Source organism: Urocitellus parryii, chromosome 8, assembly GCF_045843805.1.
Source record: "Urocitellus parryii isolate mUroPar1 chromosome 8, mUroPar1.hap1, whole genome shotgun sequence".
In the NCBI taxonomy this organism is placed as follows: domain Eukaryota; kingdom Metazoa; phylum Chordata; class Mammalia; order Rodentia; family Sciuridae; genus Urocitellus; species Urocitellus parryii.
Genome location: NC_135538.1, coordinates 115,521,573 through 115,537,157, shown reverse-complemented (window position 1 = coordinate 115,537,157; position 15,585 = coordinate 115,521,573). Strand labels below are relative to the sequence as shown.

At 41.3% G+C, this 15,585-nt stretch overlaps 1 protein-coding gene across 1 annotated transcript in view; it reads left to right on the top strand.

Moving 5' to 3' along the window:
- The first annotated feature begins 2,024 nt into the window (after positions 1-2,024).
- Positions 2,025-15,585, top strand: part of Bltp3a (bridge-like lipid transfer protein family member 3A) — a 72,959-nt gene continuing 59,398 nt past the window's right edge. The window contains exon 1 of the mRNA XM_026383684.2: positions 2,025-2,284. Coding sequence (XP_026239469.2) covers positions 2,241-2,284 — 44 coding nt within the window. The 5' untranslated portion in view covers positions 2,025-2,240. The remainder of the gene's footprint in view (positions 2,285-15,585) is intronic.

The window sequence follows — 15,585 nt, the reverse complement described above, 5'->3', positions numbered from 1 at the left end:
GAGCTACCTTTCAGCTTTTTTTTTTTTTATATTTTTTAGTTGTAGATCGACACAATACCTTTATTTATTTGCTTATTTTTATGTGGTGCTGGGGATCACGCATGCTAGACAAGCACTCTACCACTGAACCACAACCCCAGCCTCCTTTCATTTTTTTTTTTTTTTGAGACAGAGTCTCACTAAGTTGCTGAGGCTAGATTTGAATTTATGTTCCTTTTTGCTCAGCCTCTGGAATAGCTGGGATTACAGGTGTGTACCACCATACTGGACCTGTACTGTAGTTTTGTAAATGATTAGCATCAGGGGTACTGGTACAGGGATATCTTTGTATTATTTTCTTACAACTGAATGTTAATCTACGATAATCTCAAAATAACATGTTTAATTAAAAAAAAGTACGGGGCAGATGCATAGCTTAGCCATGGTACAGCACTTGCCTATTGTACATAAGGCCCTGGATACCATCCCCAGCACTGTTTCTCCCCCTCCCCCCAAATAGTATGGATTGTTTCCAGATCCCTTTTGTCTTCATATGTCTTGGATTGTTAGCATTGCAAGGAAAGATAGACACATTAATGCTATTGGTGAGAGTATCAACTCTCCTATTCTGTGATCCCTAGAGGGTCATATTTTTTGAGGAGCATGAGTTCTGCATTCAGCAAAAATACCTCATTCACCAGGCATGATAACTCATTCAATGAGGATGCTTTGAACATAAGTAGGTTTTGTTTTATGTAGCAGATGTCAGCTATCCAATCTCTGCTGGGGTGATCCAGGAAAAGAAGCCTAAAATGCAAGAAATTGCCCTGAGTCCCCCACAGCTGAAAGCTGAATTGGGAAGAACCAATAATGGTTAATAATCCTAACAAGAAACTTCCATAGGCCCAATTGGTCCTGGTATGTAGTCTGGTGAGAGGTGGGCAGAGGGACAAATAATGGAGTAGGAAGTCCTATTGGAGCACCCAGGCCAAGGATGATATAAGAGATAGTTATGCATGAAGTCTGTTGATTATTTATTTAAAAACTGTGACATATTGTTGACCATGCTTAAACTATCTCTAGAATTCAGGAAGAGATTAGAAGGGCTGAGGGATAAGGGAAGAAGGGAGACTTGTAGTTGAATGTCCTTAACTTTTGGTTAATATAGTCCCCAAAATGAATGAACTTAAAATTAGCTGACGGCCTATACGGCTGTCTAATGAGTTTGTTTCTTTCAAGTTTTTTGCTTGAATATTTTAGTCCAGAGAGCCACTATCTGCTTATTTTTACCATTGGGTCTACATGTGTCCCTGGCATATGGATCACACTTTTCTCTGTATGGACAAAACAGAGTGGAAAATAGTAGTGGGTTGGAGTCGGAACATTTGAGATCTAGTCCTGAGGCTCACATAGTGGGTGACCTTCGGGTAGCTCTTTGACCTATTTCCCTGGGATTCAGTTTCCTTGTTTGTAAATTGAAGATTAAAGTCCTTGGTGACAATTTACCGTCTCTTTTCCTCGGCCCCCATCCAGCGGGTCTCTGCAGCGCACTTCTTAGGTGTAGAATAAACATTCATCCATTGGTTAACCGGCTGCAGGCCGAGATCCGTGCAGAGGACAAGGAGACGCCGCTTCTCAGCTCCTAGGCACACAGCCTTCGCCGCAGACCGCAGCGGCCGGTCGCGTCCCCCTCTTACCAGCCCGAGAGGCCTTTGACGCCACTTCTCACTGCCTGATTCCTGGAGTGGGGCTGGTGCTCAACGAATGAGTGAATGGGTGAGGGAAATGGACATGAAGTGGACCCAGTCATCCCCGAGTTGCGCGTTTAGCTAACGAGTGCCCTTACCCACGCTTCCAGGTGACTGCCAGGTGCGAACCGCGGGCGGTTCACCGACGAAGCGGTTCAGATCCCGCCCGCAGCAAAGCAGACGTGAGGAGTGAGAGATGCGGCGGGCGCGCGCCCGCCCCGCCCCTCGTCGCGCTCGCGCGCCCGCCTCTCACCGCGCGCCTCGGCGGCCAGGCGCGGGACGGCGGCGCGCGATCTCCGCGTCGCTCTGGGCTGGCGGCTACGGCGCCGCGCGGGTGGGTGGGATCGTGGCGGAGCTCCGGGCGCCCGGGCAGGGGCGAGAGAGCGCCATGGCGGCTGCTGTGGCTGCGGCATCCGGTGCCCGCGCCGCGGCGATGTGAGGAGGCCGCCTCTTCCCCACGACTGAGGAGGCTACAGCTGCCCGCCTGCCTTCCTCGCGGGCCGCGGCTCCGGCATGGCCGGGATCATTAAGAAGCAGATCCTGAAACACCTGTCCCGGTGAGAGCGCCAGCGGCCGTCCCGGGGCCCTTCCTGACCCCCTCCACCCTCTGGCTCCTTAACCTCCTACTCCGAGCCGGGGCTCGGTGGTGCCCCCGCTTCAACTCGAGCCCGGACAGCCTCCCCCCCCCCCCCGCGCCCGCTGGCGCCGACCGTTGTCACCACTCGGTTCTTCCCTGGCCCTGGGCCCGCGGGGACCGGGCGCCGGAGTCCCCTCCCCTCCTCCCACTCCAACAGACCCCGGGACTCCTTTTCCGCCCTCTGTTAGCCTGCTGCGCCCGCCCTCAGCTCCCACACCCCCTGATGGTCCCCCGAGCCCCCAAGGAGCCCCCCCTTTCCTGCCGGTCCCCACTGGGGTTGCTCCGTCCCCTGCCTTTGGACCCGCGGGGCCTCTGCCCACCTTTTGACCTGCCGCACAGGCAACGCCACTGCCTCCCTCTCTTAGACCCTTTATCCCCCTGACCCTTCTAAGCCTTGTCACCCAGTCCTGAATAACCCAGGTGTCCCTCAGATTTCCAAGGCCGACACTGGTTTTCTCTTTCCCAGAAGCTCTCAGCGCCTCCCCTTCTATTTGACCCTGTTGCATCACCCCTGTAAGCCCTGCACCAGGACCGTTCCTTTGAGCTCCTTTCTCCCTCTTTTCCTTATCCTCATTACACAGACTAATTGAAGAAAGGTCATGAGAGTTGGGGATAAAGTTTCAACAACCTTCCCTTTAAGAAGATGTGGGTTTTTTTTTTTTTTTTTTTGACAGCCTGTGAAAAGTACCTGCAAGGTTCACTTCTGCTTTGCAGCCTTTTTTTTTTTTTTTTTAAGCTCTATTATATCGCTCAGTAATTTGGGCAAGAAAAATTTCAACGATAGCTGTGTTAAGATCGTAGGTTGTCACACAAAAATTGGCAGCTAGCTTTTAACGTAGTTTGGCTCCATAGCAGGCATTGGTTTTCAGGAGGTAGGGGTTGCAGGGAGATACCAGTTGACATAGGATACCCAGGCTTTGTACTGAGATATAGGTCTTGTTATTGCATTTTGTAAGTGGTGTGTGGGACACTATTCCTGCCACTGCTTTACTCATTTTGTGGCTAACCTTGTGGCTTATTTGGTGTTACTTTGATCTTACACTTAATAATTATCAATTGTTGGGCTGGGGATGTGGCTCAAGCGGTAGCGCGCTCGCCTGGCATGCGAGCGGCCCGGGTTCGATCCTCAGCACCACATACAAACAAAGATGTTGTGTCCGCCGATAACTAAATATTAAAATTCTCTCTCTCTAAAAAAAAATCTTAAAAAAAATAATTATCAATTGCATTTAGATACATTTTTCATTTAATCTCCACCTTACAAAACAAAACAAAAAGCAGATTGGATTCTGGAGCTGGAAAGTGCCTTTGTACCCTTTCTCAGAATAACCCAATATATTCCTTTTCAGATAGTGTTACCTTGGGTGTTTGGTGTAATGATTTGAAAGTAAGACTAAAGATTGTAGGATGGGACAGAGAATCAGCCAGATGAAAACTTTATTAATTTATGAATGGACATAGGATGTTAGGGCATAGAGAGGTCATTTCTCCTCTCATAACTTTGTGTTTATGAGTGTAGGATTTTTCTTCTTTTTTTTTGGTGTGTGTGTGTGTGTGTGTGTGTGTAGGTAGGTGTGTAGGGGGGATTGAATTCAGGGATTCTCTGCCACTCAGCTACATCCCCAGCTCTTTATTATTATTTAAAAATTTTGAGACAAGGTCTTGCTAAGTTTCCAAGGCTGGCCTAAACTTGAGATCCTTATTTCACAGCCTCCTTAGATGCTGGGATCACAAGTGTGTGCCATTATGCCTGGCTTCTTTTTTGTTTGTTTTTTTCTTTGTGTGTGTGTGTGTGTGTGTGTGTGTGTGTGTGTGTGTGTGATGTTGGGGATTGAAACCAAGGCCTTGTGCATACAAGGCACTTACTCTACCAACTAAGCTGTATCCCTAGCTCTGTTTGTTTTGTTTTTTGTGTTGTGGTTTGAATCCAGGGCCTTGAGCATGTTAAGCAGACATTCTACCCCTGAGTTACATCCCCAGACCCCTCTTTTCTTTTTGAGACCAGGTCATGTGGTATTGTCCAGGTTTGCCTGGAACTGGGCTCAAGTGATCCTCTTAGATTTTGGGCTTTTTCTGATTTACTTTCTTCATCTCTGAAATGGGGCTAATAATAGTATCTACTTGGAAAGATTACTGCAAGAATCACATGAGTTAATATATGTAAGAATTTAGCATAAGTGCTCAGTAGAACATGAATTTTTTTTGGGGGGGGGTCACAGCTTGTGTGACAATTTTTGTTTTAGTTGTCAATGGACCTTTAATTAATTAATTAATTAATATGTGGTACTGAGAATCTAATCCAGTGCCTCACAAGCACACTACTACTGAGCTACAACCCCAGCCCTTGTATGACAATTTGCTACAGGCATACATAGGCCTTCTCTCTATAAAAACCCATATATATAGACAGGTAATTTTTTTAATGTATGTTTTGGGGAGGGGGGAGTTAGGAACCCCTAAATCATATGCCTGAATCCCTCAAGACATCTTGAAATGGGTGAATAATCCCTGATCTGGTTCCGCCTCTAATTTTGTGGCTGAGGAAACTAAAGCATTAAGAGGATAAGTGACTTGCCTAAGTTGCACAGGAAGGTAAGGTAGTGGGGATGGAACCCAATTTCCTAAAATTCTGGAGGTGCATGCATATTTTTTGTACTCTCTTTGAATATACAATTTTAAGGACTTTGACATGTATTTTATTTGTTTTTATGTGGTGCTGAGGATTGAACCCAATGCCTCACATGTGCTAGGCAAGTGCTCTACCACAGAGCTACACCCCAGTCCCTTAAAGAAAGTTTAATCATATGTGCTGACACATTTGGTGCACCTTTGGAGAACATGTCTTTTTGTTTTAGATGAAATTGGAATTGTATGACAGACATTGAGAAATGGTTCTATTCTTTTGGTATTGGGCCAGGGACTGAGGAGGTAGAGAGGTTATAGCTGTCGATTTTTGGGCTCTAGGAAAAGGTATAAGAATATGAGTCTGGTTGGAGAGGCCAAACTCCTGGGGACTTTGAGTTTGTTTAGCTTGGAAAACTTGCCTAATTATGGGTGGCATTTGAATGTCTTTTATTTCTAACACACAGGCTGACCTGCCTATGGCTCTGAGGCTTGCCAAACCTGATGGGGAGATAGAAGGGAAGGTTTACAGAGTTCTTGTGTTAAATAGATAGTAGGTGCTTGATAATTATTTATTGATGATGTCAGTGCCATTTGACCTGAAGGAGAATGTCTTGCAGCAGAAAGGATATCCCAGTGATTCTCATATTGAATTTTAGGCATTAAGTTTCACATAAGAAAGTGTTTTGTTGGAATGCGCTTTTTTTTTTCTTCTTCTTTTTTTTTTTATTGGTGGAATGCGCTTTTATTTTATTTTTTGTTTTGAGGTTTGAACCCAGGGGTACTCTACCACTGAGCTCCATCCCCAGCCCCCTGTTTTCATTTTTTATTTTGAGACAAGGTCTTCCTAAGGTATCCATATTGGCCTCAAACTTGCCATCCTCCTGTCTCAGCCCCGCCAAATCTCTGAGATTACAGGCACACACCATTGGGTCTGGTGCATTCTCATTAGTGATAGAATATTTTGTTAAACAGTATTTTTTGGGAAAAATATTGAAGATATTTTTCTTTTTTAAAAAATATTTTGTTTTTAGTTGTAGTTGGACACAATACCTTTATTTATTTATTTATATGTGGTGCTGAGGCTCTAACCTAGGGCCTTGCACGTGCTAGGCGAGCACTGTACTGCTGAGCCACAACCCCAGCCCCAAATATTAATGTCTTTTAAGGTTTTAACCTATAGTTTGGATGGCTGCTGTTCAGTATGTATAGCTTTAATGCATAGTATTTCTTTAAATAGACCCATGAAAAATGCTTTACTTAGAAACACAAAGTAATCATTCATTTAAAAAATAGCGAAAATTGATTTTTCATCAAATTAGATTTTCTTGTTTTAGATTACCTTGGCTAATAACCTTTCATTATACAAGTAAGAAGGCATATGACTGGTTGTAAAGTAAGTCAGAGAAATAAGGCTAATGGAAAGAGCGTGAGCTTTGAACTTGGACAAACCAGAATTCCCTTCCAGCTCTGCCACTAATAAGCAGGCAATGGGCTGGGGATGTGGCTCAAGTGGTAGCGCGCTCGCCTGGCATGCGTGCGGCCCGGGTTCGATCCTCAGCACCACATACAAACAAGGATGTCGTGTCCACCGAGAACTAAAAAATAAATAAAATTAAAAAAAAAATAAGCAGGCAACCTTTCTGAATCTTTTTTTTTAATTAGCAAAAGATAAGAATAATAAGAAAGAATAACACATAGCTAACAAATTTTTTTTGGAGGAAAAGTATTTATTACATTATCTGGCATGTAAATATGTGTTTAATAGAAAGTAGCTATATAAGATGGCTAGACAGGTTAGGGACACTATCCCAGCATGGATGCAGAAAGCTAACTGGCTTTGGGAAACCCATCAAGAGTTTTTATTTTGTCTGTTCTCAGTACTGGGGATTGAATCTAGGCTTTTGCATTGCTTGACAAGCTCTCTACCACTGAGCTACATCTCCAGCCCTTTTTAAATTTTATTTTGAGATTAGTTGTCCAGGCTGGCCTCAAACTTACAATCCTCCTGCCTCAGCCTCCTGAGTAGCTGGGATTATAGGTGTGTACCACTATTCCTGGCTCAAAGTCTTAATTATTTATTCTAAATTACTGCAGAAAATGTGAGACTGAGTGACTTAGAAATGACTGATAGATGTGGTAGATATTTTCAAAAAAAGTTTTACATGAAATTCAGATCATAGGAGATTTCAGAATTCCTTTTGGAGAATATAAGAACCTGACTGTGAGCCTAGCCATCTCAGTCCCTGCCTCCACTCGTTATTACTCATGATACTGAAGAGCTGGAAAGATGTTAAGAGAGCATCGAGACCAGCCTGCAGTGGACAGTGAGGGGCTACAGACTCACAGAGGCTGACTACATAAAATTTGTTTTTTTAGTTTTAGGTGGACACAGTATCTTTATTTTATTTTTATGTGGTGCTGAGGATCGAACTCAGTGCCTCCTGCATGCTAGGCGAGCACTCTGCCACTGAGTCACAATCCCAGCCCCTCCAAGGTCTCTTTATTCAGTCTCAACTTCAAGGTCATGTTCCTTTACCCTAGACTTAAGGTATTTTCACCATCATTTCTCAAATAATTATGTATTTTTAGTAACAAATCATATATGTCTCTGTTTCCCTCATTTCCTTGTGTTGCTTTAGAATAAAGCACTTTATTTACTTGGCAAATATTTAAATAATAGCCATCTGTGTTAATAAGCACCTTACAAGTCTTATGATGATTTAATCCTCATAATAACCCCATGAGGTAGATATTAGGCTCATTTTATAAATGAAGAAATAAGACACAGATCCTACATTGTGTACAACTAGAGAAGTGAAAAGTTGTGCTGCAGTTGTGAACGATGAATCAAAATGCATTCTGCTGTCATATATACCTAATTAAAATAAATATATTGAAAAAAAGAAATGAGGCACAGAAAGGTTAGATAACTTCTCCAGAGTCATAACTAATAAGTGATGGAACCGAGATTCAAATGTAGGCACTCCAATTTAAGAGCTTTGCTCTTTAGGCATTCTGCTGCTACATGCTCCTCATTGTTGAGTGTTTCAAACTAAACATACCCATGTCCCAGCACTCACCTGAAGAAACAGACTACTTTCAGCACTTACTCTACCATGCCTCCTAGTCATTACCTCCATCAAAGTGTAACCACTGTCCTGTTTTTTAACAGCATATGTTTGTCTCTTTTGTGTTTTATATTAATGAAGTTCTATAATATGTATACTGTTTTTAAGATACATGTGCTTTTGGGTTCAATCCCCAGCACCAAAAAAAAAAAAAAAAAAAAGATGTGCTTTTATGCCTTGTTACTTTAGTGTCAAATTTGTGATATTCTTCTATATTTCACATCAAGTTTTAGACTCTATTCTCATTATTATGTAGTATTCCTTTGTGTGACTATATCTCAATTTATTTATTCATTTTACTGTTGATGGACCTGGTGATAGTTTCTCAGTTTGGTGCCATTAGTATTGGGCTACTAGGTACATTCTAGTGCAGATTCTTTAGTGAACAAAGGAACACATATATATTGGAGTATACATAAGCATAGAATTTCTGGATTGTAAAGTATACATATGTTGAGCTTTACTAGATATTGCCAGTTTTCCAAAGTGATTATACCAATTTGTACTTCTATTAGAAATGTATGAGAGTTTTATTTGTTCTATTTCTTTGCTACTACCTGGTAGTTTTCATCTTTTTATGTTAGCCATGCTGAAAGATGAGTTTTACACACACACACACACACACACACACACACACACACACACCCCGGTAAGCCAGATGATCACTTCTTTTTGGTTGTTTTTGTTCAGTTTTTTTTTTTTTTTTTTTTTTAATGATGCTGGGAATTGAACCCAGGGCTTCGCCCAAGCTAAGCACACATTCTACCACTAAACTACATCTCTAGCCCCTGTTCAGTTTCTTTCTTTTTTTTTTTTTTTTTTTTTTTTTTTTTATTCTTGGCGGACACAACATCTTTGTTTGTATGTGGTGCTGAGGATCGAACCCGGGCCGCTCGCATGCCAGACGAGCATGCTACCACTTGAGCCACATCCCCAGCCCCCTGTTCAGTTTCTTGATTCTGATGTTTTTTTTTTTTGTTTTTTTTTTTTTAGAATTTTAATATTTATTTTTTAGTTATTGGCGGACACAACATCTTTGTTTTTGTATGTGGTACTGAAGATCAAACCCAAGCCACATGCAAGCGCGCTACCGCTTGAGCCACATCCCCAGCCCAAATTCTGATGTTTTGAAATTTTAATCATAGGCCAATATCAGAATCTTGAAAATATGATCTCTTTTTGAAATAATATTTAAATAAAATAATACAATGAAAATAATTAGGATTTTTTAAAACATTAGTCTATGACATTTCTTTTTTTTTTTTTAATATTTATTTTTTAGTTTTTGGCGGACACAACATCTTTGTATGTGGTGCTGAGGATCGAACCCGGGCCGCTCGAATGCCAGGCAAGCGCGCTACCGCTTGAGCCACATCACCAGCCTCTATGACATTTCTTACTTAGAATGCATGTTGATGCTTAGCCCTCTGTCAAAATAACAGTATCAAGAGAATAGAGGTGCTGTTCTCCAAACATATGGGTTTTTGTTAAAAAAGTTTGGTCTTCACACTACCCTATTTAATACTCTGGATATTAAGTAGTTGTATTATGCTCTATAATCTTAGCACCCCATTGTTACAGTATTTCATCTTTTTTGTTGCTATTTTGTTTTTCAGTACTGGGGATTGAACCCAGGGCATCACATTGAACTCAGGGAAAGATGGGGAGCTACATCCCCCATCTTTGAGACTAGATTTCATTAACTTGCCAAGGCTGGCCTTCAACTTGAGATCCTCCTGCCTCAGCCTCCCAAGTAGATGAGATTACAGGCTTGTGCCACCTTGCATGGCTGCATTTCATCTTTATTATAGAAATGAAAATTTGAATTACATAGTTTTTCTACTACAATCTCTAAACTTTCCTATGGGTGATTCCCTTTTATGTAAAATGATTGTTTTGTATTAACATTTAAAGGCAATAAAATTTTAGGGGCTGGTAGTGTAGCTCAATGGTAGAGTGCTTAGCAGGTTTGAGGCCCTAGTTTCAATTTCTAATGCCACCAAACAAAAATAAATAAAAGCAATACATTTTCAAAGTGGTACTGTGGTGGGTATTTGACATACAGCAGCTTAATGTATGATCATGATAAGGGAAATTACCTTCCTTAAAAAACTGAGAAGAATGTCAACGTAGCAAAAGATTCAGGATTTGGATTTCAAAAGGAGGCTATGAATTTTGACTCTGCTGCTTCTGTGTGTTCAGAATTTTTTTTTAAATTTCTTGAAGTTTCAGTTTTCTTATCTATGAAATGGGGAGAATAATACATATATTGTTTTGAAAATTAGAAATCATGTATAAAAGTGGTTGGTCCTGAAAAGTTTTTTAATTAACAGTGGCCTTATCTTTACTTGTTAGAGCTGCTCAAGACAGATAATTTTAATTTTTGGAGATAACCCTTTTATCATCTTGAAGGTTGTGCCTAACTTATCCAAATGTCTGATTCTTTAAATGTTTACAAATTGTGTTTCTTAGCATTTTAATCTGGAGAGATGGAGATGAATGCTTTTACATTGGTGGATAAAGAGGGAAGGAGCCAGAGGTTGTTCCTCTTCATCATTTCTTTTCATATCAAGACATACTACAAGGAGGAAACTTAGATCCCAGCATAGGTGAAACAGCTAAATGTATACACCAGGTTGGGCTGTTAGAGGATTTACTTTGAGAGAGTCTAACCATATACCATATTTTTAGAGTGAAAAAAATATTAGAGGTGATTTAGTTATCCTTACCTAGTATAGAACCTGGTTGAATAATAACCTGTGAGTATGGCATTAATCACTGAAAATAAAGATTCCTTTAATCATACGGCAAATCTCTCTACTTACTGGTGTGTGACCTCCACAGAAGCAGGGACTGTCTCTTGACTGCTTCAAAACCAGGGAGTCTGAGGATGCTTTGAGTAGGTGACGTGGGTGCAAGAGAAGATATGTGGGTTGAAAGAACATGGTTGGAACTCAGAGAACCTTAGGCCTGACAAGTGGGGGCAGATGGGCAAGGGAATCAGTTCAGCCAGTATATTAAGGGGCCTTCTATCTCTGTGTATTGAGCGCAAGTACTTGCTACTGGTGCCAGCATATACTAAAGAGCATTTTCCATTATTTGTCAATATCTGTAATAAATGGAAGAATCAAAATGTAAAGAGTATATGTTAGCAATTTAGGTTCAGGGTATGTAGTTTGTACTGATTTGTTACAAAAATGGGGACAAGATATATTAGATTGATTTGTTTTATTTGCCTACATCAGTAATTTTTTTTTCTTTTTTTGTGGTACTGGGGATTAAACCCATGGAGCTACGTCCCTAGCCCTTTTTACTTTATTTTGGAGATAGGGTCTGACTAAATTGCTGAAAGTAGTTTTGAACTTGTGATCCCCCTGCCTTAGTTTCTGGAATCATTGGGATTATAAGAGTGCACCACTACGGCTGGCTGCATCAGTGATCTTTTTACTTGTATGCTCAGTTTTTATAATAGAACATTGGTTACATGTAACTTGGCTGGCAACCCATAAATTAAAAAAAAATTGAAGAGGACATTGATGGTGAGATATCAGTGTGTTTAAGTTTGACTTAATGGAAATGCTGTGTTCCTCAAATTTATTTCTAAATTTGAAATTTGTTGTGTGTGGTCCAGTAGAAATAGTGTTATGATGTTGATTTCCAATGTTAGCCCACAAAAGTCACAATGAATTATTTATATATGTTTACAAGGTAGGTTGTTAGGGAACTCATTGTAGGAGTAGGAGAAGGTGAAGGAGGACAAGAAAAAAGAGTGAATTATTTCCTGATTCCTTGTGATAAGCTCCTTAAGATCATTGTATTTCAGCAGGAACTGTTTTTGGTTGTTTTGAGAGGTGTGATGAACTTTTTGCTGCAGCTGGGGGTGGCGGTGGGGTGGGGTGGAGGTGGAGGTGGAGGTAGAAGTAGAGGGTGGTGGGCAGGGATACTGATGTGTTGCAGTATGCAGAATAATCTCACATAGGAGCTGGGGTTGTTGCTCAGCGGTAGAGCACTCGCTTCACAGGTGCACAGCCCTGGGTTTGATCCTTAGCACCCCATAAACATAAATAAATAAAATAAAGGTATTGTGTCCAACTACTACTAAAAAATAAATCTTAAAAAAAAGAGTCATTGTCTTTTGTCCCTTTTGACTTTTGAATGTTGTTACATGTTTACATAAGGTGAATTACCTGCTTAGATTTTATGAGCGTAGAATTTCAGCTTGTTTTACATGAAAACAAAATATTGCACAGCTTTAAACTTTAGTAAATGTCCCAAGACTTCACTAAAGGGAATGGACCTTCATGAAGGAAGGTTGTTTTTAACTTTCCTATTTTGGAAAATGCTGTAACTCCTGGTAGTGCCACTTGTGATATTGAATTCACTAATAAAATAAGCTTGTAGGGCTGGGGTTGTGGCTTAGTGATAGAGTGCTTGCCTCGTGTGTGTGGGGCACTCGGTTCAATCCTCAGCACCATATAAATAAATAAAATGAAGGTATTGTGTCCATCTATAACTAAAAATAAAAAATAAAATAAAATAAACTTGTATAGGTCTGTATTTGTAGCTCTTTAAGTCCTGGTGATACCACATTTGAGTGTAAGCATCTGACCACTCTGTCTTCTAGTGCGATGATGTTGGAACATTCACATATTGAAATACAATTGATTTTCTTAGAAAATAATTTTCCCGGGGCTGGGGTTGTAGCTCAGTGGTAGAGCACTTGCCTGCATGTGTGAGAACCTGGGTTCGATCCTCAGCACCACATAATAATAAATGAATAAAGTTATTGTGTCCATCTACAATTAAAAAGAATAAAAGGAAAATCCTTTTCTTTTTTTTTTAAATTTGATTTTTTTTGAAATTGTGTGTAAGTAGGTTATATATAAAACTCATTTTGTATGGTAAAAGAGGCACTGTGGAATAATTGTTCAAGAAAAAAAAATTGCCAGATGCAGTACTACATGAATCTCAATCTCAGTGACTCTGGAGGCTGAAACAGTAAGTTCAAGGCCACCAAGACCTTCAGCAATTTAGCAAGACTCTGTCTCAAAACAAAAAATAAAAAGGACTGGGGATGTAGCTCAGAGGTAAAGCAACCCTGGGTTTAATTCCCACAATTAAAATTAAAAAAAAAAAAAAAGAAAGAAAAGAAAAAGGAATTGAGGGAATTGAGTCTGTTAGGGTTGAAAACCACTTAGTGTGAAAGTTCTTTCCTTCTCTCCTCTTCCTCCCTTCCTGCCTTTTTTCTTTTTTCTGGGGATTCAATTCAGGGCCTCACCTCATGCTTATTAAGCACATGCTCTACCACTGAGCTACATCCTCAGCCCTGAAATTTCTTTTGAAATCTTGAAACATCTACAGTGTGTTACTCCTTTTTGTTCCTTTTCCTCCGCTGGAGGTCCCTCTTCTCATGCCAGCTGTTCTGATTCGTCTCTCAGCATTCTGCTACCATGTGTGCACACCTGCCCTCAGGTGTGCATGAGCTGTTTCCCCCCACTCCTCCCCCCTGCCTTTTTTTTTTTTCCAGGTCCTAGGGCTCATGTCAGGGCCTTGTGCTCTGCCACTGAGCTACATCCCAACCCCTGATTCTTCACTTTCTAATTGGAATTTGCAATTCTTTAAGACATAAGATTTCAGCTAAGAAAAGGGGAAGAGGGGGCTGGGGTTGTGACTCAGTGGCAGAGCACTTGCCTACCATGTGTGAGGTACTGGGTTCAATCCTCAGCACCATGTAAAAATAAATAAAGGTATTGTGTCCATCTACAACTGAAAAATATTAAAAAAAAAAAAAGAAAAGGGGAAGAGAACATATTTTGTTTTTTGATGTTTTGGGAGTACTGGGGATTGAACTCGGGCACTCAACCACTGAGCCACATCCCCAGCCCTGTTTTGTATTTTATTTAGAGACGGGGTCTCACTGAATTGCTTAGTGCCTTGAAGTTGCTGAGGCTGGCTTTGAACTTGCAACCCTTCTGCCTCAGCCTCCTGAGCTGCTAGGATTACAGACATGTACCACTTCGCCCAGTGAGAACATATTTTGGAGCAGGAATGATACCAAATAAAAGACTGGCTTTAATTTAGAATATGTCCTACAGGGTGAGCTCTCCTAAGCTATGATTAATTTAAAAATTTCAAAATCTGTAGATCCTCTGAAAGTTTACTAATGTTTCCAAAAAAATTGTTATTTTTTGTGGTACTGGGAATTGAACCCAGGGCCTCACATAAGCTAGGCAAGCACTGGGCTACAGCTGTAGCCCATTTTAGTTTTATTTTGAGTTAGGGTGTTGGTAAGTTGCCCAGGCTGACCTTGAACTTGCAATTCTCCTGCTTTAGGCTTCCATGTAGCTGGGGTTACAGGCATACTTCATTGTGCTTGCCCCTCCCCACCGTTTTTTGACCAAGAAATATTTTTCACTGGACTCAGTGGTGGAATACTTGCCTACCATGTGCAAGGCCCTGGGTTGCATTTCCATAAAACACACATATATATATATAAACAGAAAGAAAGAGCTATTTTTCGTTACTGATATAAAAGGATTGTACATATTTATGAGGGCATAGTGTGGCCAAAATGGTTTCTGATGTGGTGGCAGTGGGGATGAGGCAGGGGTCTTGACAGCAGTTTGTGGTATGTATGAGTCATGTGAAGGTTGGAGAGTTCTAATATGTAGAAAATCCACATAAGGAGGAAATGAGTTCCCCACGGCTGAATGCCTCTGGTCATCTGGTTTAGGTGCTTTCCCAGGCAATGCCGAAAATATGCATTTCCTTTTTTCTCAGCAGAAACTCCTTCCTTCCTCCCCTCTTTCCTTCCTTGGACTTTAGTTCAGAAACACATTTCATTTGAGAAAATGTTTTGGCAGAGGTTGATAGGAAGTAAGAGGCCGGGAACGAACCATAGCTTATCTTTTTTGCTGAAGTTCAGCAGAGCCCTTCACTGTCTTCCTTCTTCTTGGCTGTGGCTCCTTAATCCTCTGACCTTAGTAAGAGAAGTTCCTCAGCCTCTTTGAGGAAGGTTTGCTGCAGGAAGGTTGGAATGGACAGTTGCAGGTGGTGTGACAGCCTTTCTCAGATGCTTGGGACAGGGAGTTCAGGGAGTCTGGCTGCACCCAGACCCTGAGCTGCTGCGAGGACTCTTTTTTTCCCTTTTCTAGAGTACCCTTCATAAAGTCTCCGTTTTTGAGATTATTTGTTAATTTCTTCAGCAAACTTTTATTGTCCACTTGCATTGTATGCCAAGTGCCAGGAACTCCAATGAGACAAGGTTTCTGTTTGGGAACCTAACTGCCAATAGACCTGTAGCCAGTGAGCTCAGTAGAACATTAGGACAGATCTCTGGAGCTGGAGGCCAAGGTCACAGATGGGGGAGAATGATGGTACCAGGCAGGGCAAGTTGCACGAACAGTGGCACTCAGTTGAGAAGTGGCAGGATGCAGTTAGGAGACCGCATATAGCTGTGTATCATTAG